General features: G+C 40.8%; 2 protein-coding genes across 7 annotated transcripts in view; both read left to right on the top strand.

The window, feature by feature from the left end:
* The first annotated feature begins 1,352 nt into the window (after positions 1-1,352).
* On the top strand, positions 1,353-4,091 carry DDT (D-dopachrome tautomerase). Its single transcript, XM_056328860.1, has 3 exons — positions 1,353-1,537; positions 1,761-1,936; positions 2,668-4,091. Exons 1-3 carry the CDS (start codon positions 1,430-1,432, stop codon positions 2,738-2,740), a joined length of 357 nt encoding a protein of 118 aa, XP_056184835.1. The 5' UTR covers positions 1,353-1,429; the 3' UTR covers positions 2,741-4,091.
* A 2,274-nt stretch (positions 4,092-6,365) lies between these two features.
* CABIN1 (calcineurin binding protein 1) overlaps positions 6,366-23,099 on the top strand; it is a 118,046-nt gene continuing 101,312 nt past the window's right edge. For 3 of the 6 annotated variants that reach the window (XM_056329435.1, XM_056329445.1, XM_056329408.1), the window contains exons 1-16: positions 6,366-6,534; positions 9,243-9,307; positions 9,723-9,815; positions 10,152-10,265; positions 10,428-10,562; positions 10,824-11,004; positions 11,959-12,088; positions 13,796-13,945; positions 14,764-15,056; positions 16,077-16,245; positions 16,690-16,826; positions 17,209-17,426; positions 19,274-19,352; positions 19,598-19,785; positions 21,018-21,167; positions 21,897-22,091. In XM_056329435.1, coding sequence (XP_056185410.1) covers positions 9,305-9,307; positions 9,723-9,815; positions 10,152-10,265; positions 10,428-10,562; positions 10,824-11,004; positions 11,959-12,088; positions 13,796-13,945; positions 14,764-15,056; positions 16,077-16,245; positions 16,690-16,826; positions 17,209-17,426; positions 19,274-19,352; positions 19,598-19,785; positions 21,018-21,167; positions 21,897-22,091 — 2,235 coding nt within the window. In that variant the 5' untranslated portion in view covers positions 6,366-6,534; positions 9,243-9,304. Of the gene's footprint in view, positions 6,535-6,914; positions 7,014-9,242; positions 9,308-9,722; positions 9,816-10,151; positions 10,266-10,427; positions 10,563-10,823; positions 11,005-11,958; positions 12,089-13,795; positions 13,946-14,763; positions 15,057-16,076; positions 16,246-16,689; positions 16,827-17,208; positions 17,427-19,273; positions 19,353-19,597; positions 19,786-21,017; positions 21,168-21,896; positions 22,092-23,099 lie in introns of all 6 variants that reach the window. The other 3 variants (XM_056329455.1, XM_056329426.1, XM_056329418.1) reach the window with 2 other exon arrangements.

The raw sequence follows: 23,099 nt of genomic DNA, 5'->3' as shown, positions 1-23,099 counted from the left end.
CCTTGTCCTGTTGTAATTGCTGACATCTGATACTTTAATCTTCTCTTTTCCCTTTGGAGGCCTTCTGATATGTTGGTTTCTTGCCATGTGAAGTTTTTTTGGCCTTGGAATTGGAAGAGTTCTTTAGTGTTTGAAGGAATGGGAGAGAAATAGAAAAATGGATCCTAAATGGCATCTTACCTGGAAGCAACAGCTCCCAGGAATCAGGCAGTGGTGGGCTTGCACCTGGTGCTTGCAAGCTGTCTGTATACCCCCACTGCCTTTGTTTCGGTGACAAACTTGGAATCGTCTCTTCTATTTACAAGATTATATCTTTCTGTAAGCTTACCCTGGAATCTTAACAGTTTTCACATGTTATTTCTTCTGCTGCTTTCTGGGATTTGGAGGAAGCGTCTGTATTGCCGCTTACCACCAAAAGCAGCCACCCCCTGCCAGCCTGCCATGCCACTTACCCTCTCCGGCTGGGAGTCTCTCTTCACTATCTCTCTCCTAGAAATCTTTTTCCAGCCTGTTGCTAGCTGATTTACATACACTGCTCCTTGTACCAGTATTGGTCTTCACAGCTGCTAATGAAGACAAGTGATTCCCCCACCAAAAAAATGAGCAATTCAATCAGTTTTCATTAGGATTGTCTTGAACTGTAGAAAACCAACAAGTCACGTAACACAGGGCCAATTTTCACAACAGTGCCGCGCCTTGAATAAAATGACCTTTTAATCTAGCTGGCTCATAATCTTCTGCTGAAAATGAGCACGTGTAACCCTCCCTGGACAGTAGCTCAGCTTCCAAGAAACCTCTGACCTCTAGATTAGATACCTCTGATCTGTAGGTTAAACTATGCCAGTGAGCCAGCTTTCCACAGTCACTTTTATCAGCTTCGGAACTCAAAGTCCTGATTGCAGAAGCTTGTTTGGTAATTATACATGTTAGATAAAGCAATAAACTTCTCTGCTTGCCATTAATTTTTTGTAGCTCAAGTTGTTCTGAGGAATGCTTTTCCATCCTTAACCCTCCCTGCGCGGAGGTGTCCGTCGCGGTGACCAGAGACATCTGGTCATTTCCACTAGTGGGAAGGACCTCGCAAAACGCATCTTGCCCACCCATCAGGCAGGGTTTTGTTTGCTCCCACAGCCTCTAACACATACTCCAGCAATGCCCATGCAAAAAGCAAAAGGCCCGCAAGCCAGCTGATGCAACCGGGGCAAACCAGTGAAAACCCGGAGCCCTGCGAGGGGCTGGCCCAGGGCGAGGGGGGCGCGACCCCCGTGTCGCTGCGGGCGGCCCCGGAGTCACGGGGCCGGGGCAAGGGCCCCGTTGCCGGCCGCGGAGGCGGGGCCGGGCCAGGGCGGGGCGGGGCGGAGCCGCGGGAGCGGGGCGGGGCCAGGCCGGGGCGGAGCGGAGCCGCGGTGCGGTGCGGGGCCGCCGCACCATGCCGTTCCTGGAGCTGGACACCAACCTGCCGGCCGGGCGACTGCCGCTGGGGCTGGCCCAGGAGCTGTGCGCCGCCGCCGCCGACATCTTGGGCAAGCCGGCCGAGGTGAGCGCCGGGGCGGCGGGGCCGGGGCGGCGGGGCCGGGGCGGCGGGGCCGGGGCGGCGGGGCCGGGGCGGCGGGGCCGGGGCGGCGGGGCCGGGGCGGCGGGGCCGGGGCGGCGGGGCCGGGGCGGCGGGGCCGGGGCGGCGGGGCCGGGGCGGCGGGGCCGGGGCGGCGGGGCCGGGGCGGCGGGGCCGGGGCGGCGGCTGACGGGGCCTGTGCCGGCAGCGGGTGAACGTGACGGTGCGGAGCGGGCTGCCCATGGTGGTGGCGGGCTCGGGCGAGCCCTGCGCCCAGCTGCTGGTCTCCTCCATCGGCGTGGTGGGCTCGGCGGAGCAGAACCAGCGGCACAGCGCCCGCTTCTTCGACGTGCTGACGGCACAGCTGGGCCTGGGCCCCGAGCGGTGAGTGCGGCCCGGCCCGGGCGCGGGGCGGGGGGGCTCTGCTGGCGGCCCCACGGGGCGCTGAGTTCCGGGAATACATGGAACAGCACCCAGGGGTGCAGGCTTGGGAGTCAGGATGATGAGTAGGTTCCCATGCAGGTCCAAGGCTATTCTTAATGCCCTTGGATGCTGAATCCCAGACACGCGGTGTGGGTCCGGATAAACCCATAGGCTGGCTTGCACTCATTGAACAGTCTGGGAAACGCTGAGGATGAGTAGTTGCAGTTGGTGTAATGGTGCAAAACCTCGTGGGAACTGGTGGAGCTTTGCAGTGGGGCCATCATGTCAAATCCTGGGACAAGGCTGTTCCTGGAGGTAAGCTGTGTCCCACTCTACCCCTCTTCCATGTCACCCCGAGGAGAGAATAGCATTTCCCTGCCTCTTGGGTGCTGTCAAGGTAAATACCCAACAAGATCATGAGCTGCTTGGGTTCTTCCAAAATGGATGAGTATCTCATATAAACAGTGTTGAAATTCAGCCTGCTTTTCAGTTTGTGTGGATGAAGTCTGGCACCTGTTTGTGCCCTCCTTGCACACAACCTATTTTTGCTTCTGTTAAATTAACACCATGAAGTGTGAGACAGCAAGAGCTTAGTTCAGATTTTCTTGCTCGCTGCAAACTGGGAAGGGATAATATTTAATCATGAAATAATGTTTCCTGTTCACTGCATTTTTGCTCTTATACCCAAAAAGGATTGTCATCCGCTTTTACCCGCTGGAGCCCTGGCAGATCGGCAAGAACAGAACAGTCATGACGTTTCTGTGATTCCCTGAGCGGCTGGTTGGAATGAAGCAATGGTAAAGACAACCCCAGAGATGACCAGCTCCAACTATCTGCTTGTTTCCTCTTATGATCAAATCTGTGTACCTTTGCACCTTCACTTTTGAAGTATGAATCACTTTTGTCTTTGCATCCTGTGCACTTGGAGCTGAAGAGCAGGGCAGTCAGCTATACTGATTTTACTAAAATAGTTCAAGGTCTTTGTTTCAAGCCTGCTTTGTAGCCCAAAGGCTCTCTCACTGCCTATGGCTAAGCCGTTGCAACCTGGTGATGGCCATACACAGGCCTAGACAAAGCTGTCTTGTAGCAGCAAAAAGTTTAATTCCAGAACACGTTTGGCTTTATTGAGGAGCGGAGAGGTTCTGAGGTGTATCCAGATTTTCTCATACTTTGCAAGGCAGAAAGATCCTTTTTTGTTTCTCTGTGGTAGCAGAAGGGTCCCAGGGTGGGGAGGAAGACCTGGAAGTCAAATTCTACTCTTTTTTAGGCTCCTCAAAAGGCTCTTCTGGAAAGAGGTGATTATTGAGAGGGAAGTTTATGCATTTACATCATTATTTGTTTAAGGCTTATGTCATATCTTATGCTTTGTGCTGTACCATTGCCACCCTGGTGGCTGCTCCTACAAAATGTTATTTGTCCACAAGGTTTTCATAGCTGAATGTTCATGTGCTGATGGCAGCATGTAGTGGAGGGAGTAATTTCTGAAAACTTGCACTGTACCCACAGGAAAATATTTTGAAGGTTCTGCTACTGCCAACTTTAATTCCTGTTACTCACACTTCTGTTCAAAATACTTTTCCTTGCCCCACTGTTACAGGCAGTTTTGGGACAACACAGCATCTCACTGTGTTCTGTGGCTGGTGTTTTCAGCTTATTGTCCCTCCAGGGAAGTGTTTTGGGCTTTTAAGACCCATATGCTCCCTCACTTTATAACTGAAATACACACGACATTTTACTAAAACAAAAGCATGGTACTTTTTACGTATAATGTTCTCTCTGCCTTCCATTGGTAATGAAAACGTTTATCAGTTTTCTTTCCACTTTGTGACTTGGTCAGGTTGCAGGCAGGGAGCTCAGAGGAACATGGGAATACAAGGCTGAAGGGTGCTTCTGCGCTCCTTTGTCATTCTCATTAGTTTTATTTGTTTATGGTTTGCGGTCTCCAGGTTGTTGAAAATATTCCTTCTAATTACCATTTGAAGTTGGTTGTTCCCTATGCAGCATAAATATCTTCTATGTCTGCGAAATCTGTCAGGAATATAATACCAAATACAAATTTGTGTATCAGGCTACGGGGGCTACACCTTATCTCGTTAATAAAATGTATCAAAACCTCTTTTGATAAGTGTCAGTTTATTGGCTTACAGCATTGGGGTTTTGAAGGTCTTTGTGTTTTTGGAGATGGGTATCATGGCTGTGCAGGTCTCTGCTTTCTCAGGAGGTCTCTTCAACAAAAAGTTTTTGAAACTCAGGTAGCAAACAGGTAGGTGAACTGAGTCTGAGACATGCGTGTAAGTCAGGAGTAGTCTGTTGCAGGAAAGAGGGTAGAGAGCCCTGGCTTTGCGAAGGGCTGGGCCAGGTTGAGGTGAATACTCTGAAATGCAGAAAATAATATTGCTTTAATTCTGATCTGCAGATGGCTTATTTCCTCGAAGTCCTTCTACTCACAGACTCTTGCCAAAGCCTTTGTTTTGTTTAGAGAAACCCTGCTCTGTCCTGTGCCCCAGCTCTCCCTCTTTGGGCCATATTTGCCACTGCTAGGTACCTTCAGGCTCCATGCCTTCCCCTCACCCCCATCTGCTCCCCATATGGGCTCTTGCCTGGGAGTGACTTTTCCAGCATTGCAGAGCTGAGCAGGAAGAGTTGGGGAAGGAGAGGCAAAGCTTGGAAAGGAGTACGCTGTGCAAAGATGTCAATAAAATGGGTCCTCAGTGTGACTGTCCCACCCATTTCCATGTTGTCTGTGCATTCTGGCATTACCTGACAAAACATCCTAGAATAATATAAAATCACAGTGAAAGTGCCAAGTCAAGAACCATCTTGACAATTTTATGGCGCATGGATTAAGAGCTTTCTTTTATTAGAGCAGTTAAAATACTAATCAAAGGATGAATTGTTTGTCCTTTGGTCTGAGCCAAATGGTACTTTTTTGGTGCTAGGGACTGAGCACAGAATGAGGTTTGGAAAGCCCTACGAGCTTGCAGCTGGCTGTTTTTCTTCATAAGCTGCCCGTGCTGAATATACTTTTTATATTCATGTTGATCTGAAGAGATGGCCTATCTTTTACCCACTGAGCTGATGTTAGATTCGTACAATATCTTAGGGCTCAAGAAGGATACCCTGCAAAGGGGTTATGCAGGTCCCTGAACCTACCCTGCAGCACCCACACAGAAACGAACAGAAGCAGGAAACATTTTCTCAAACCACTGTTGCTGTCGTTTTGTAGCTGGAGAAAATCAGATATACTACCCTCAGCAACAATGTTATGAAATCCCTTTCCTGTGAATGCCACATGCAAATTGTCTTTCTTCCATGGGATGGAGCCTGCTTGACATCTGGATTTAATATCTCCCAGCTGTGGTAGATCTTTTAACTGTTGCACTGATTCTGTAACTTTCCAGGCTTAACCTCCTAAGGTTAACTAGTATTTCTGCTCCCAGGAATGGCCTCTGTTGTTTGAGAACTCTGTATAGGCATTATTTGTAAACTCAAAGGTAACGACCCAATTTTGAACACTCTGTAACCATTACCCAGGTTCAGACCTTTGAACTGTTGACAATCTTTCCACTTACTTACACAAGAGACCGGCAGTGGGGCCCTGAGCGTGCTGAAGGGCACTACTGACAAAAATATTACAGAATCACGATGGCTTTGGAAGTCATTCTCCAAGCATAACAGTGCGATGCTGCTGTTCATGGCAACCCTGTTGTTGGTGTGTCATGATGGAAAGATGGGTATTATTTTCCCACACAAATGGGGCCCCGGACTCCAAACATTCCCGATGAAGACTCCTAGGGCACTAAATGCTGATTCAGTGAAACGTTTGAGCAGAAGCTTAACCATGTCAGCGTGATGTGACTTGTAACAAGAGGTGGCTTTACACATGTGGCTATATCCCACTGACAGGCAAGGCCCGCATGTGCCTTTGTCAACCTGGGTCACCTCAGAGGACGTCCCCACGCGCTGCGGGCACCAGGAGGGCTTGCGGCAGGCTTCAGGTGGCACATCTTTCCTTTAAGACTTGCTGCAGTACGATCACATTACATTTAAATAAAATGATTTCCACAAGGAGCTGTTGCAGTTGCTTGGCATGGGTCCCTGCCTCGCATCGTCCTGCTGCCACCGCACAGAACCACCTTCCAGGGGCGTAAAGCCCGTTCCCACCCCCAGTTCGCTTCACGGCGAGTTTTAGGGAAAACCACTGGCTTTGGGATGATTCCCAACCCCATTGGAAAGGGCATCCGGAATTTTTTTCAGCTTCCGGGCACAAGAGGCAGCCTGGGCCCTGTCAGCCCTGGCTGCCCCGCCCGCCTTTGCCCGCCTCCTTGTCCTCAGCGTTCCCATTGGCTGTCTGAGGAACGTCAGCTTGGCCAATCGGTAACCCCTTTATTGGCGCGCGGGTCTCCCGGGCCTTGGAGGAGGTTGCCGTGGAGACCGCCGGTTGAGGCCGTGTCTCCGGGGAGCCGCCGCTCGCCTGAGGGAGCCGCGCCGGGGGCCCCGCGGCGGCCGCGCCCCGCCGGCCGGGAGCAGCACCGGCATCTCGGGGGCGGCCCTGCGAGGTGAGTGTCCCGTCCGCCCCGGCCCCGTGGAGGGGCCTGAGGGGCTGCCGGGGCTTTGGCCCTGCCCCTGCGCAGCCCGCCGGTGAGGGCTGGGAGAGCCCGGCCCGACGCGGCGGGTCCGCGCCGGCTCCTGTCCACGGAGCCCCGGTCAGCGGCGAACGTGGGTTCCCGCCCGCCCCCGCCTCCTCCCGGCCCCTTGTGCCGCTCTCCGAGCGTTGGAGCCCGGCGAGCGGCGTGAGGGGCGTCCCCGCTCCCCTTCGCGGAAAGGGACCGGGTTTCGGTGAAAACGGCTTTTGCTAAAATGCGGCGGAGGTGGTCTTTACAACGTTAAAAGCAAAACAAAACTCAAGAGTTTTTTTTAAACAAGTATGTATTTGCAGTGTATGGACCCCAAGTGTAGCAACAACAAAAGCCAGGGCAGCCCGAGTCACTCCCTGTTTCCTTTTTGGACGTTGAGAATCCCACAAGCTTTTACTGAGGTAAAAGGATACAAAATTATGAAGGCAGGAGGCTTTAATGAGGTATTGTTGCCTTTTGAGGATGTTCTCTCCTGTCATAGCCACAGATTTACAGTGAGACACTCTTGTAACTGCAAAAAATCAAACCGGTTTGTAGTACCTTATATTAGGCTAATTCTTCCCACCTAATTGATGTAGCTACATAGCTGTGTTCCTCTGAAAGTGCTTGTAGTGGCACACTTAATTCCTAGCCATTATGACAGTGTTGTAACTCAGTCCACAGTTAAGTTTGCAACCGTGTACGGTGCCTGGTTTAAAAAAAAAAAAATGGAGACGCCCCCCGCCCCCGCCTGACACACCAGTGTAAAAGCTGCGCGGAGCAATATTCATGTCCTCATTTTTCAAAAGGATTACACTGTTCTGGTTGGTTGTGCTGTCTCTCAACTTGTGAACATCAGAAAGGAGAGGTGCTAAATACTTGTTACCAACTTTATGTATAAATAAAAAGTAAAACTGAAATTGTTTCCTCACCTTTTTTGTAGTAGTGGTTTCACTGGCAGTCTAACCGCGGAAGTAAACTCTTGACTGTAGTCTCTCTCCTGTTGACTTCCTCTGCTGCTTTAAGCAAGATTTTGTGGATTCAGCAAAATACTTGAGCATATTTCTGAATATAGGCATATATGTGGGTGAACTTGAAGACACTCATTTAAGTCTCTAATTGATTTGGGGTCACAGGGTCTTACTTGGATGTCATAAGCATCTGCACTTTCTGTCAGAACCTGGGGCATTCAGCGTTTCTAAAAGAGATAATCGTTAATCTCTGTGCATATATTTTCTCCATATGCAAAGTAGATGATGAATCCTTGTCTTGAAAGAGATTTGAGGTTTTATTAATGTTTATTCAGTGACTTGAAGAGAAAAATGCTTTATTGCTGTGCAGTTGTCAGTCTGATTTAGCTGCAAGTGAGGAAAGTAAGTAGTGCCTGGGCAAGCAAAACATCATTGCTGAATGAATGAAATTCCAGTCAAAGCATTATTTTCTCTACATGCAGAACTAATCATGATGATGTATGAGTTAATTCAGCTTATAGTTCAAAACTCCCACTGCTTCCTGCTGTGGTTAATTCTGGACTTACTGTTCTATTAATGTGGTCTCCATTATTAAAGTCTGGTTTTATCCTGTCTTGCATGTGTCATCTTTTTGTTTGAGTTGATAGGAAGGTTTTATCATGTGGCGGTGAAGCTTTTCTAAAGAAGCAGCACACAACTCTTTTCACGTTTTTTTTTTTTGCCTTTACTAACATGTTTCAAGCAGTTAATGGGATATGTTATGGGTTTAGTTATGAGAGAAAATGACTTACAGATCATAAATATGTGTTTTCCCCTTTCAGCTTTTTATCAGTGGAAAAAAGATTGGAAATATTAGTATCCTTCCTTCAGAATGTAGAAATACATATGCAGTATCTGTAACTTGTGTTTGCGTTAGAGGTGGTCTGTAGAGGTTGGTCAACATTCCATGTTTGTAACCTGTGTTACAAACACTGGTTTTGTTCTAACAGGGACAGCAGTAATGAAAGCACTTTTAATCAGGAATTTCTAGGTGCAGCAACGGGTTGACCAGCCACTGTGGCCTGCTGCAAAGTCAATCTGACACAGAAAAGCTTCCTTTTTTTTTTTTTTTTTTTTTTTCTTTCCTGTTCTGTAAATATTTCCAAGTGCTGTGGTCTGTAGACATAAGACAGCATTCTGGTTTGTGCTATAGATAAAAGGTGCAGGAAAACTTCCATAAATTTTTTTAAAAGTAACTGAAGATAAACTCATAAGCTATAATGATTCATGCTTATGAAATGTCAGAGTATTCAAGAAGCTTTTTTTGTTTTGGCTTTTAGTCATTAAAATTCATGTTGTAATGTTAATATAATGTATGTTCATTAAATATTATGCAGTAATTGACTAACCTTATAGCTGTAATTACATTGCCAATATTTCCACTCCCCTCTTACTGTCAGGACTAGAATCTTGAAAGTCACCCTGGATGTTTTTAACTTTGTATTTTATTCTCTCTCTCTAGTTAAAATTCACTTTAATGTAACTGTTCCTATGTAGCAGGGCAGTTTATCTCTTGGCATGGGGTGGTGGTGACATAGAACAGCTAACTGGTTATTGATTAAAATATTCCCAGCCTGTCTTTTACTTCTGAATGTGTTCTTTATGGACAAAATAAATATTCTAATCCTGTTTGCTTTCCAGACCTGTTTGTGTTAGGCCCTTTTTCCTAATCCTGGAGAACGACAGTGTGAATAGCTGTGAAAATGGTAAGGGCTTATTGAGATGTTTTGGTAGAAATAAAATTGAAAATTTCCTCTTACCTCATGGCTAAGAATCAATTGACAGAACGAGAACATTGGTGTTGGAGTGATTGTAGTTACTGGTAAATTTAAGAATTTGGAAAAAAAATCTGTAATGCACACACCTGTTCTAGGGAAGCTGTTGCTTGCAAGACACTTGAAATTTTGTTTTTTCCACTGATTTTGGGGGGCAAATTGTTTTGATATTTTATTACTTGCAATTAGTGATGACTAAATTAGTTACAGTTCTTGTATGTAGAGAGATCTTAGTATTGTCCACTTAAAAAGTAAAGTTAAAAAAAATGAGAAAAATTAAGTTTGCATGGAAACTGGGATACATGTAGATGTAACATTTCTTGTTGCATCTTGACTGTCATTCTAGATTCGAATTGCAGCACTGAATGCGAGCTCCACAATTGAGGATGACTATGAAGGTACCTTCAAAAGTCATAAGACACAGACAAAGGAAGCTCAAGTAAGTGAACCCACAATTTTCTTAATGAAGTTCTGTCTTGATGAGAATTTTGTCCTACCTTGTTGCAGGGATTGTTCAACCATAATTTTTTGGTTTTATGAAAGTTGTGTTAGTATCTTATTTCTTGAACCCTCCTTGAGCAAGGTAAAAGGTACATGAGTTATGTTAGGTCAGTAAAGCTAATGTTCTGCAATACAGCCTGGATGTGGACTGTTATATAGCAGAAAGTATTACAAGTGTGAAACCACTGATATTCCTAACAAATACAAGTATATTGTAATAAGTGTATTTTAAAAATTTGCCCGACAAAATAAGTTCTAATTCTTTAAACCACAGGAAGCAGAAGCTTTTGCTTTGTACCACAAAGCTTTGGACCTTCAGAAACATGACCGATTCGAAGAGTCTGCTAAAGCTTATCATGAGCTGCTTGAGATTCGTCTTCTGCGAGAGGTCAGTGACCTTTAGAGAAAGAAACTATTTTTATTGTATTTAATACTTTATTTCTCATTGGCTAATTAGAAAAGTCAGTGTTATCAACTGGCAAATTATTTGCTGTTCTTTTTACCTATCTAATTTCTAATGCCTGTGTTGCATTTATTTTATCATTTCTAGGCAGTTCTTTCTGGTGATGAGAAAGAGGGGCTGAAACACCCAGGCCTGATGTTAAAATATTCCACCTATAAAAACCTAGCCCAACTGGCAGCACAACGGGATGACTTAGAGACAGCCATAGAATTTTATTTGGAGGTACAGTACAGCTGAAAGAAAACATTGGCTCCTCCATCTTGGCAAAAACTTGCCGAAATACGTATGTACACTTTTCAGTGTACGTGATTTGAATGCATGTCTGAATTCTGTATACTTTCTGAGGTTATATGTGATATAACTGGTCCACCATTCAGTCCCCAAATCAGTCACAACCCTGCTGAAAACTAAAGCAGTGCTAATCCCTGTAGACAAGTGGATGTGCATGTCTGAAATGTGAATAATGTTTGTCATGCTTTCTAGGCTGTAATGCTAGACTCTACTGATGTCAACCTATGGTATAAAATCGGTCGTGTGGCAATAAAACTAATCCGCCTACCTTTGGCTCGTCATGCTTTTGAAGAAGGTCTCAGGTGTAATCCTGATCACTGGCCTTGTTTAGATAACCTTATCACAATCTTGTATACACTGAGTGACTACACAAGTAAGTACACTGCTCTAAAAAAAATTCTCAAGATAATGTGTAATTTTACATATCAATAAAACATTGTAACAACACAATTGTACAGGGGAAAGCGTACCTTGTGTAAGCAGTACATTAGGGTATGATAGAGACTTTTACTTCATGATAGTGATTTTTTTTTTTATTTTATGATGAAGTATGCTGTTTTTTATCAATTCTGGTTACCCTGAAAGTACCTGTGGTCTCTTAGATCAGAGCCTCTGCAAGAAGTTTCCCTGTAGACTGTTCTCTTGCTTTTTGATGTGTGTTGATTTCATCTTTCTAGTCATTTCCAGCTACATAGTTCCAGGATTTGGGTATAAAATGACAGTCTAGTTCATAGCCTAATATGATTAATTGTAGTTACAGCAGTTAATACAACTGACCCTAAGATTTTTTTATTTGAGTAATATCTAGTGGATGAAGTGATTCAGAGGAAGATTAGGAGAGAAGGTACAAGTTGGCAGAAATGTTGAGTCTGATTACTTAGGTTTGTCCTACTGGAATGGTCCTAATTCTCTTCACATAACTGCCCACGTGAGCAAAAACGTGGGATACATTGCTTGTTACACTAATGGAATCTGCAGTTAAGACAGTTGATAACGTGAAAATGTTAAATGGTTATGATTCTAATTTCTTTTGTGCAGGATTGGAGTCTTGAAAGTAAATAAAAGATGTTCTGCAAACTTTGTATTTTTCTGGATATAATACTTGGGAAGACATAATAGGTTATTTTAACTGTAGACGTAATTATTTGACATTTACGAAGCTATTGGTCTAATTTATCTGAATGTCATATTTAGTTGGAGTTCAGTGGTGTCATATGTATCTAAATATCATATTTAGTGGAATTCAGTGGGCTTCATGGCCCAGAAACGGGAGCTTTTGAATGAACCAGAGCACCCGCTGACCATTCAATTTCTATTTCTCTGTCAGCATGTTTGTACTTCATCTGTAAAGCTCTGGAAAAAGACTGTCTATATAGCAAAGGATTGGTTCTGAAGGAGAAGATCTTTGAGGAGCAGCCTTGCCTCCGGAAAGATTCCTTACGGATGTTCCTCAAATGGTGAATGTCATGTTATAGTGTACACTCCATTTGGAGTGTAATTTCAGGTTTGGGGTAGTTCAGAAAAGCTAGTGAGATGCAATGCTTTAAGCTATAACAATATCTTGCTGACCTGCCTTCTAAATAAGTAATTGACGTTAAGTGTTGGTGCTAATGACAGAATGTTCTTCAGTAATTACTTTTGGAGGGAGGTAGAAAGAGGCAAAAAAGCCATTTGTGCTTCTCACTTATTTTCATACCTAGAGCTGTTGTCATCATCTTCCTTTGTTTTATTTTACTTATTTGCAGCTGATATCTGCAGCATTCATTTTGGTTTATGATTAAAAAAAGCAAAAACAACCAAAAAAACCCCCAAACCCCCACCCAACTGTCCCACATTACTGCTTTTCTAAGCAGTTACAAATTTGTGGCTTGACACAGTTTTCTCTTATCAGTAGGTTTTTAAAGTCTGACTTATTTTATTCACAAATGAATAGTCAGAAAGACTGTATGTTTCATTAGTACCTGAGATGCAGAAATTCTTAGTTTATTAAACTTTCAGACTACTACAACTCTGAAAATATTTCGCAATATTATGTATGAGATTTTATTCTTTTATTATTACAGTTTTTATTGCAGTATGTAAAACTTTCATTAAAAGTTTGTTGTCATGTAGCTCTACAAAGTATACTGTTTCGTTCTGGGTGGATTTTATAGTATTGAGTGGGTAGGAGGAAAGTGGGAAAAGGAAGTAGAGACCTGTAAAATTTACAGGTTCTGTCTTAAGTTAACTGATCATTCAGCATCAGAGCTGCTTCTGGTACTGTAATATGTTGCTGTGATGGTCAGCAGAATTCAAGGAAGAAGTTAAGTTCTTAGTTTAATTATAGTTCGGTCTCACTGAGTATCATAATAGCTTCATGTGCTATAGCATCAGTACCCTTTGTAAGGTGTATGTGGTAAATGGAAGTGGAACATGCATCCTTCAGTTATGCAATAAATCAGTCAAAACCATGTTTAACATTTTAGACTACTGTACTCTAACATCTAAAATGCAAAAATACAGAGCACTTAGAAGATATAAAAGGGATAACTTAAATTTTAAGGCTCTAGGATTCTATGTATAGCAGTAAATTCTTAGCAGAAAGTCCTATTTAATTACAGAGACCCTGATTTATTAAGCTGCCTTAGATCTGGCTCTTAAAATGAGTTACATGCTGAATTAAGCCAAGGCTTTTTGATTCTTGTTTTTTGTTTCTAGATTGTGAGATCTCTGAAGAAGTGGCTAATTTTTCACTTTCAAAAATTCATTCCTAGACTAAGACTACACAATTCCCAACTACAAATTTTCTGATTACATGAATTCCTCGAAATAGCACTTATGAAATGACAAGAATTTCTCAGCCATACAATTTCATTCTGAACCAAAAACTTCTGGTCACATAAAGAAGATAAAACCTCCTTTCCTTTAATTTCTCAGTGTTTGGAAAGCAGAATAGGACAATCTCCCTTTTAATTTTTAAGGCAGAACAAAGATTTCAGATGGTGAACACTTCTATGTATATGCTATAAAATTTGTAAAATAATGTTATTTGAATGCCTGTTTTAACACTGTTTACTTCTGTTACATTATAGGAAGATTTCAAATGAATCTCCCAAAAAAACCTAAAGAACAAAAAACCCAAACAACAAAACTTTAACTTGTCTTCATTTCTTGTTATTTCTTAGTGACATGTCTATCCATAATGTAAATGTGAGTGCAGCTGAAACAGGAAGAATCATAGATGAAGCACTGGAGCTACGTAAGAAAAGACAGGCTTTGCTAGTGCGTGAGAGAGAACCAGACCTCAGGCTGGTCCAGGCCATTCCCTTTTTCACGTATGTCTTTATATTTTCTCTTTTTAAAAGGTTCCTCTGGATATGAGAATTATTTACTTTTTTTAAAAAAAAGGGGGGGTGGGAGAGTAAATATCTATAGTGAAAAATAAGAAAGAATTTGAAAAACAGAGGATGTTAGTTAAACCCCTACAAACAGTTAAGAAAACATGGCCTTGGAGGAAGGGATAGACACCATAAAAATGTCAAGCTGGGGCACAATAAGATAAGCTCAAGAGAAACCAAAGTTAATAAGGCTAAACAGAAAACAGCAAGATATAAGGATACTAATAAATTGTTATTTATGTCTTTATTAAGGCATAAAGGATTGGGCTTTGGTTTGGTTTTTTTAGTGCATGTTTTTCTGGAATATTAATGTACTCTGCATGTAGGTCCTGTTGCAGAGAAGTTGCTTCTACTTGTGGATAAGGGTGAGATTTTTTTTTATTGTTGTTGACTGAATGCAGAACCTGAAAAAGTTTCCGTTGACACTTCTTTTTTTAGGGTTCAATATAGAATAAATTCCTCAGCATTTTGTAAGATTAGCACATTATTGACTCCCATTTCCTTCCTGCTGCAACCAATTCACCAGTTTCCTCTGAAAACTTTTGCCTGCTGCCACATGTTGTTCTTGTTTTCTGAAGTGGTGTATTCTATTTTGACGCTGAAATGCGTATTTCTCTCCCACTGAAAATCTGCTCTTGCTACCTCTAAGCTACTGGTGAAAAACGGTGTTGAATGGGGTTAGGTTTGTAAATATAATTTAGAAGATAATGTGACAAGGATTAATGGTTGTAATGCCGTTGTGTTTCCACGTGCAGGTGGAAGTGTTTAGGAGAAGCTTTACTTGCCATGTATCACCACCTCACAACTTGTGATCCTCCTCGACCCAGTCTGGGAAAGAGAATTGATCTCTCAGAATACCGAGACCCAGTTCAACATTTGATTCTTTCTCCTACCTCTGCTCCTGTCAGTGTTATTCAGCCAACTCCTGTCAGCACTAATCCAGTGGTGACAATGCCAGATCCTGTGTTACCTTATACTCCAATGACACCCAGCTTTCCAAGTCACAGTCAGAATTCATTGGAACCGGGAGCTGCTGTAGGTGAGCAAGGTACTTCAGTCTAAGATTCAAGCTATCTTTCCTGTTTATTTGGGTATTGAAAGCACTACAAAATTAATCAGGAAATGCTGTCTTTAAACTGCATGTTGGTGGATTCAGAACTTTGCAGCATATATGTAACATCTTGTAGAAAAAGTGAAGTGGAGCTCTATAAAATTGTGTTAACCCTTCACATTAGGAAAGGAAGGCCACCTAAACTGCCTGAAAACAATTGGTTCCTGACTAAGACAAAGGACATAGGGTTAGGACAGTGGACTTACTTTCCTATATAATGGAATTGAGTCAGGTTGATTAGTTGTTCTTAATTGTTACTCCAGTGCAGGAGTATATAACCTCTTCTGGTTTTGTGTTACTGCCTCATACTTGAGTCTTTAAGATTAGAAGAGCCATGGCTCTGTTCCAGCAGCAGTACATATCAAGCTTTTAATGTTGTGAAGAATCTTGACCTCCTTTGAATGAATGATCTGTTATAGAAAAAGATAACTGTATTATTTTTCTGCTCACATGTAACTTTAAGAACCTGAGAGAACCAAGCTGTCAGCTGTATTTATTTGAAATCTGTAGCAAGAGGTTTGAATATTGTGTGCTGTAGCTGTATATGTATTTACATGTCTAAGACTATCAAGGAGTTATCAGTATTTTGTTGCTATTCATGGGAATTTACAGGTGTTTCTGGAGTTAAAGGCAGACTCCTCTGATTCCCATTTCAAAAACCTCTTCAAGACTAATGAATAACAAAATGCAGAATTTACAGTAAGTCTGCTTCTTGCGTCAGATCAACATTATTATGCAAAGTACCATAGCCAGTTTATATAGTGATTTTTTTTTTAAATTATTTTTACATTTTGGCAGTGTCTTCAGAAGGAAACCAATGAATCTCAAGTGTTGGTGTAGCATAAAATAAATTGTCACCCACAAATGATGATTTTTTTTTTTAAATAATTATCCACTTTTTGTTTGATGATTTAACCAGTCAGTATCTTTTTCTTTTCTTTTAAATTCTGTTTCTAGGTGACATATCTGCAGGTGATAAATCTAAGAAAGGTGTGAAGCGAAGGAGAATTACAGAAGATAGTGGTGAAACAGCAAAAAGGAGGTCTGCTAGAGTCCGGAACACCAAGTGTAAAAAAGAGGAGAAGGTTGACTTTCAAGAGCTGTTGGTGAAATTCCTTCCTTCCAGGTACTGTACAGCAATAACTTTGATTATGAGAGTGTCAAGAGCTAAGTAGAAGAAGCTGTTTGGGGTTTTGTTTGATATCCCCCAACCTTAAAGCCACAAGACCCATGTTATTTTTTGAAGCAGATGCGATGCGTTGTCCTCTTGTAAATGTAATAAAACTGTTGTTAGTGAAAATTACTAAAAACTAATTGAAAAATAAGAAAGCTTTTATTAATGTGAGATTGAATTAGAGGACAATGCAGACATCAAAATGGATAAGATAGATAAACAAGGTAGTCTTCATTTGGGCAAAATTTGGGAACTGGAGGTAAGCTTGAGTTTACCTCAGTTCATGAACTTCCACTGTTAAATATGCACAGCATGCCATCATTAGATTTCACTTGCTAGTGAAAGAAAGAACGAGGATTTTGTTGATATTTTAGGTTTTGTCCCCCTTTCACACAGATTGAGGAAACTGGATCCAGAGGAGGAGGAGGACCCTTTCAATAACTATGAGGTACAGTCAGAGATCAAAGAGGAGAATTTCCAGCATGTTGGACCACATAGAATGTCATTTGATTCTACAACATTTATGGAATCTGGTAAGGATTTCATTATAACCCCCAGTCCTTCTCTATTGTTTCTTCCATATTGTATGCTTTATTTTCTGTATTTTCTTGTCATATCTAGAAGGTCACAGAAGTATACATTATTTTAAAAGGTATAATTTTATGGCATAGAAATATCTTGGTAACAGGTGTGATTTTTTTTAAGTCTTAGGAAATGCTTAATTACTATGTGCATCTATTATGTGGGGTTTCCCATTTAAACAGATTGGAATACAGTAACTTAATTTTGCATTTACACAGCACAGGAGAACTGCTGCAAGATTAGTGCATAAAACACTGTTGAAGCCTATTTGTTTCAGGTTATAGTCTGCCTTGACCTTAAATGTGTACGGCTTTGTGTTTATCTGCTTTCTAGAAAAACAGGATGTTCATGAATTCCTGCTGGATAACCTGAACAATGGTGGGATCTTGGAGCTTATGATGAGATATCTAAAAGTCATCAGCCAAAAGTTCTTAGTGAAGTGGCCTCCTGGCTTGTGTGAGGTGGTCCTTAGTATCTATAATAGCTGGAGAAAGCATAGTAGTAGTCTTCCCAATCCATTACTGAGGGACTCAAGTAATCAGCATATCAAGGTAATGAAACACTTTTCCTTATACTTCTACTTGCTGCTGTGTTGCTTTCTGTGTACCAAAAGTATCTAACTGAAATGTAGCCATCAGATGCAGGTTCTACTTAGCTCTTGTCTGGGGAGCTGCTTGTCCTAGCTGTTGCACATGTCGTGAGCTGTGGGATACTTCAGCTCATGTAACTGTTCCTGAGCTCCTGAACATATCTGGGTGATGCTGTGTATACCCTACACGTAATATGTGTGTGTATATATATACACACACATATAGATGTAATATAAATACTATAGATGTAAATACAGTTTACTACTTTACTCTGTTGTTGCTCTTTCTCTTTCTTCCCTCCCTTTGCTTCTGATATGACACAGTTTTATTTTGTCATCAGGTGAGTAGAGAGGCCGTTCTGTTCATATTGGCTGATTGAGGGTCAGCATATCTGCTCCAAATAGACTGAATACAGTGTAGTTTTAAAATAACCTGCAATTTAAGTGAAAAACCACACCCAAACCACCAACAAGCCCAAACCAACCCCACCACCCTGATGTCACCATTTTATTACCTTTATAAATCTGTGGACTTCACAAATGCAAACAGAAAAAATGGTAAGTTTAGTAAATTAATGTTAAACTGGGTGACACAAGATGATACTTCTTGAATTATAAAACCGGTACTGATACTTCTTGTCCACTGAACCTGCCAACGTTATCTTTTCAATGTTAGCAATGCTTATTCATTTGGAGAGTTACTTGCCTTTGGTATGACTGCAGTTTGAAATTTTTTTTTTTCATAGTAACAGTATTTCTACTTTTTTGCAAATGAAAAATTAATTCTGAAAACTATGTTCCATTGACTTTACAAAACAAATGAAAGTATTACTATGTAGCAGATGTTATATTTTTATACATCCTGTGACTTTGGTATTTCTGTATATTTTTCATATATACACACCCTTTTTTTAAACAAACGTAAATATATTTGTAAATGTATTCCCTTGGTTCTCGTTATGACTGCATAACTGCTTGCTTGTATGGAAAATTTTAAAAGTCAACAATTTGTAGCTATACTATTAACAGTCCCTGTCCTCATGCTTGTCTATTATTTTTCATACTTTAATTTATTTTAATTTGCAAGCTATCCTGAATGTAATAATTTGGGTTCTTAAGATTGTGAAGAGCTGTTCTGGTAATGTATGCAGACTTTTGAACCTTTTCATAAGTATGTGTTTTTTACAGCTGGACCTGTTGCCCTTATTCGTATGAATTTAATCAGAAAGTAGTATATCCTTCACTACACAAAGCTACCTGGCAGAGATCCGCGATGATGTGATTTTTAATATACTTCTGAACTTTATCCACCAAGGATTAATAAGCTGATAAGACTAGAGAACATACTCAGTTTTGTGGAGATAAATACTGAAAAAGTTATAGGATATACTCTTTATTTCTCAGATATCAGTAATTTTATTGTATTCTGGAAACATGCTTTTAGCATGATTGAGCAATTTGATATAGTTTTATTTCAGCCAGATAAAAAAATAAGGATGTCACGTTTTTCTAACATCAGGCAATGCTGTTCTCACTAGCTTCTTTTATGAGCTGAGATTTAAATTTTTTTTAATGCTTCTTCTAAGTATTGTTTTGTTTTGTATCTGTTGATTTGTAAATGCTATTATACACCTTTAGGCAGGGGAAGAAGTAGTTATAGATTGGGAATAGAAATCCCAAGAGGACAAGTTGAAGATTTTTCTTTGAAGTAAATTGCAAATTTGTGTGTGGGTTTTGGTGGTTTTTTTCTTCTTTTAATGAATTTCTTCCTATATACTCTTCTTTGATATCTCCATACTTTTTCTGAAGGATATGATGTTGATGAGCCTTTCTTGCATGGAACTGCAGTTAGATCAGTGGCTACTGACAAAAGGGAAGAGCTCTACAGGTGAGAACTGGACGTTACTTTCTTCAGACTCTAAAAGCACTCAAGGTGTATGAAGACATGTTTCCAGGAATTAATTGGAATTTGAAGCTATATTTTCTTAATTAATGTCTTTCAGATCTGTATTTTATTGGTCTACCAATTGTTTGCCTTAAAGTAGATCAATACTTTTGAAATACTAGTATATGGGAATTTTTGTCATGGGATGCTAGTACCTTTATGATAAAATGTAATCAATTGATTTGCAGTTTCTCCACGAAATTGCCCTGCTGCCTCTGTGAATGGGAAGTTTGGTCCTGACTTCCCAGGGACTCATTTCTTGGGAGACCTGTTGCAGCTGTCATTTGCGTCTTCACAGCGAGATTTATTTGAGGAAGGCTGGATGGAGTTTGTCACTCGAGTGTATTGGCTGAAAGCTCGCTTTCTAGCACTCCAGGTTTGTTTTGATTTAACAAATAAAACTTTTCTCAAATTAAAATCAATGTTGTTCAGAGATGCCACAGGTGATTTGGGAATCTCGGCTCATTCAAGTGTGCCAATAGAACTGGTTCAAAACATAGTTATTTCATTTTACTTTTTAATATAATTAACTATCCCTAAGGGTAGAGGTGAAGATGAAATAGGAGGTCTAGCATGCTATGCTAATATTCAGGTATGTTTAATACATAAGTCTTTGTTTAAATTAGTTCATGTTCAGCCTAAAAAAAAATAATATTTGGCTCAAAGTTATTTGGAGTAGTACTGTGTAGCTGCAGAACATGGATTTTTTGGGGACCTGGACTAGCGGATACTATCAAAGTCCCAGACAGTCCAAAATGCAGCTTTCAACTGAAGCAGTCTGTGTGTTTAATTAGTCTCCCCTCTGCTTTTTCAAGGTAGCGTGATTCTTCTTTTGGAGACATTTAATATAATACGCAGATTTTGAAGAGAGGGTTTTAAACCTATCATTAAGGGAATAATTTGAAAGGAATGTTATTTGATCCCAGACTTTATTTTCCCCTCCAAGTGTTGCTTCCTCAGGACATCAAAGAATTCGTTTATGCATCAATTATGTTTAGGTCAATTGTCTACTAATAATGCGATCAGTTTCATAAGTGTGAGCTAACCAGTTCCTTCCATTTTTATTTTTTGCCCCTAAGCATGAGAGTTCCTATGTGGCCACTGCCATTTTTCCTTTAGATATAGAGTTATATTTTGCTTGTGCAGCTTGCATTCCTCTCCTGACCAACCAACTTCAGTATCTACTTCATTTGGACAGAGGGAATAGAATGCATTCACTTGGTAAAATATAAGAATGTTTTTTAACTTAGTGTCTTTATTTGCAGAAATGGAAGAGTTATTTCTAGAGCTTTACTCTTCCATGTTTTTAAAGGAAGGGGATTTTATCAATCCAAATGAATTTTTCAAATTTATGCAAGCTGAATTCTATTTCTCTGGTTTATTTTGCCTGTTATTGAAGTCACTGGTAAGATACAGTGCCTTTTTTTTTTTTTTTAATTTGAGATTAACAATTGGATTTGTTTTTTATTTGGAATGATATGCAGTAATCACACTGGCAGTGCCTACATTGAATTTAAACATTTTCTACATGCTTTAGAAAGCCTTGCTGCAGACAGACTAGAGGTGGGTTTTTTTGTTTGTTTGTTTTCCTCTGTACTGTTTCTGTAGGGAGACATGGAACAGGCACTTGAAAACTATGATATCTGCACTGAAATGCTACAGAGCTCCACTACAATGCAAGCTAAAGCTGGCAATGAATGCAGCATCGTAATACGGTTACCTAATCTACATGTTGATTCTGTTGTTTCTTTAGAAGAGGTAAGAATTAGTTTGCAGTTGTTTTCTCCCCACTCCATCCCTCCCAATTTCAAATGTCATCTATGCATTAGTTCTTCTGTGATGGAAGCTTACTGTATCTGTCCTAGAATTTTTCGAAGAGTGAAAGGACAAGTTCATAATTTAATGTCAAGGCCATCATCTTCTTTTCAAAAAGACATCTTTTGGATCTGTTGGTCCCGTACAACTTAAGATTGCTTTTATGCAAAATAGAAATATTAGAGCAGCTGCATGTAGAACAGTCGATTATTAGACTAGTGTTTTATTATCTTAAACATAAATTTCACATTTGCTTAAATGAGCTCTTTGCTTCAGGAGTCTGTTTTTCACATAACAATTTGCATTTTAAACAAAGAGATGCCCATCTGCTTTCTATTGCTGTTTTGGGGGATGAACTCCAACACAGGAGATGCCATCTTCACTTTGAAGTCCATCTGATGGATGTATTCTTGCAGTGTAGAAATGTGTGGGTTTGGGATTTAAGGCAAAAAAAGTTTAAAATCATTATAGCACTAAAGTCATATTATATAATAACTAAAAATCTGTGGAATGGGTGAAGTGTTGCATAGTAGGTGTTTTCTTCCTGGTTTATATTCCTGAATGTAGCTGTGGAGTTCATATAGCTTTACAGCTAAACTGCTAGGGGAAATGTCAGTGCTCAAATGTATTTGAAGACAAAAAGTTGGATTGTGTCATCTGTGATGTTTGCAGATTGAAAAGAACCTAAAATCTCTGGAGAGATGCCAGTCTTTGGAAGAGATACAGCGACTGTATGAGGCAGGGGATTATAATGCAGTGGTGCATCTGCTTCGCCCAACATTATGCTTTAATGGTTATGGCAGAGCAAAACATCTGGAATTTGTAACATCCATACCAGAGAGACCAGCACAGCTGCTTCTCCTACAGGTTTGTTTTATTTCTTAAAATTTTTTTTTACTAGGATATTAGGACTTATTCCTGAAAACAAGATCAAAGGATTTCTAGAGTAGGTGTTAATGGTTAATGAGCCTTATTTACAAAGCAAAGCTAATAAATAGCTTTGACATCATCAGCAATACACCAGCTTTTGCTAACTGAGAATGTGGCTAAAAGTATAAGATATCTGAAGCCTGCCTGAAATGGCCAGAAAACCTGTAAATTTGAGTAAACTTGAATCATTTGCAGAGAGATCTTGTGGGTGGATTCATGCTATCTGCACCTGCTGTGAATACTTCCTGCTTTTGTTCATGTTGACTATATGGTAATTTACAATGATTCTGAAACTTAAAAGTTATCTAGCATATGTATGATTTTTATGATGTAGTGCATCTGTCCTGCATGAGTGACAAACTGTTGATAGGTAGATTCAGTATAATTGCTACAGATTTAGTCGATTTGACACTATGAAAGTAAGGGTACAAATGAGCTCAGCTATAGGAACAATTTGAGCCTGTCAAGTTCTCTGGGGAAAAAAAAGAGGTGGCACAAAAAGACTGGTGCTCTTTTAACTGGACTGAACCAAATCCTACAGGCTCCGTGCCATCTCCTGACCCAAGCTTGGCAGAGTAGAAAGAAGCAGGAGATGTTGCTATAATGCTAGCCTTATAGTTGCTATTTTGTTATTTATGAAGTAATAAAATGGCAGCACAAGATCACAAAGATCCAAACCCTGTTGCTGTAGAGCCCCTATTCAATTGTGTATCAGAATTTTAGACAATAAAAATGGTTCCTAAGCAGGTGGTAGGATGGGTGAGTGTCATGGTTTAATAGTGGCAAGAAGTGTGTGTTTAAAGCCAGTCTGACGTGCCATATACTTGGCAGCTCTAGATCAGTATGCATGTTGTCTGCCAAAACATTTTGTTCAGGTTCTAGGTAGGTTAGAAATTAGAAATGTAATTTCTGTGTAAGAGAAATGAAAGAGTCATCCCTTTCTTG

This window comes from Falco biarmicus, chromosome 1, assembly GCF_023638135.1.
Source record: "Falco biarmicus isolate bFalBia1 chromosome 1, bFalBia1.pri, whole genome shotgun sequence".
Lineage (NCBI taxonomy): Eukaryota > Metazoa > Chordata > Aves > Falconiformes > Falconidae > Falco > Falco biarmicus.
This window is presented reverse-complemented; position numbering and strand designations above follow the sequence as displayed.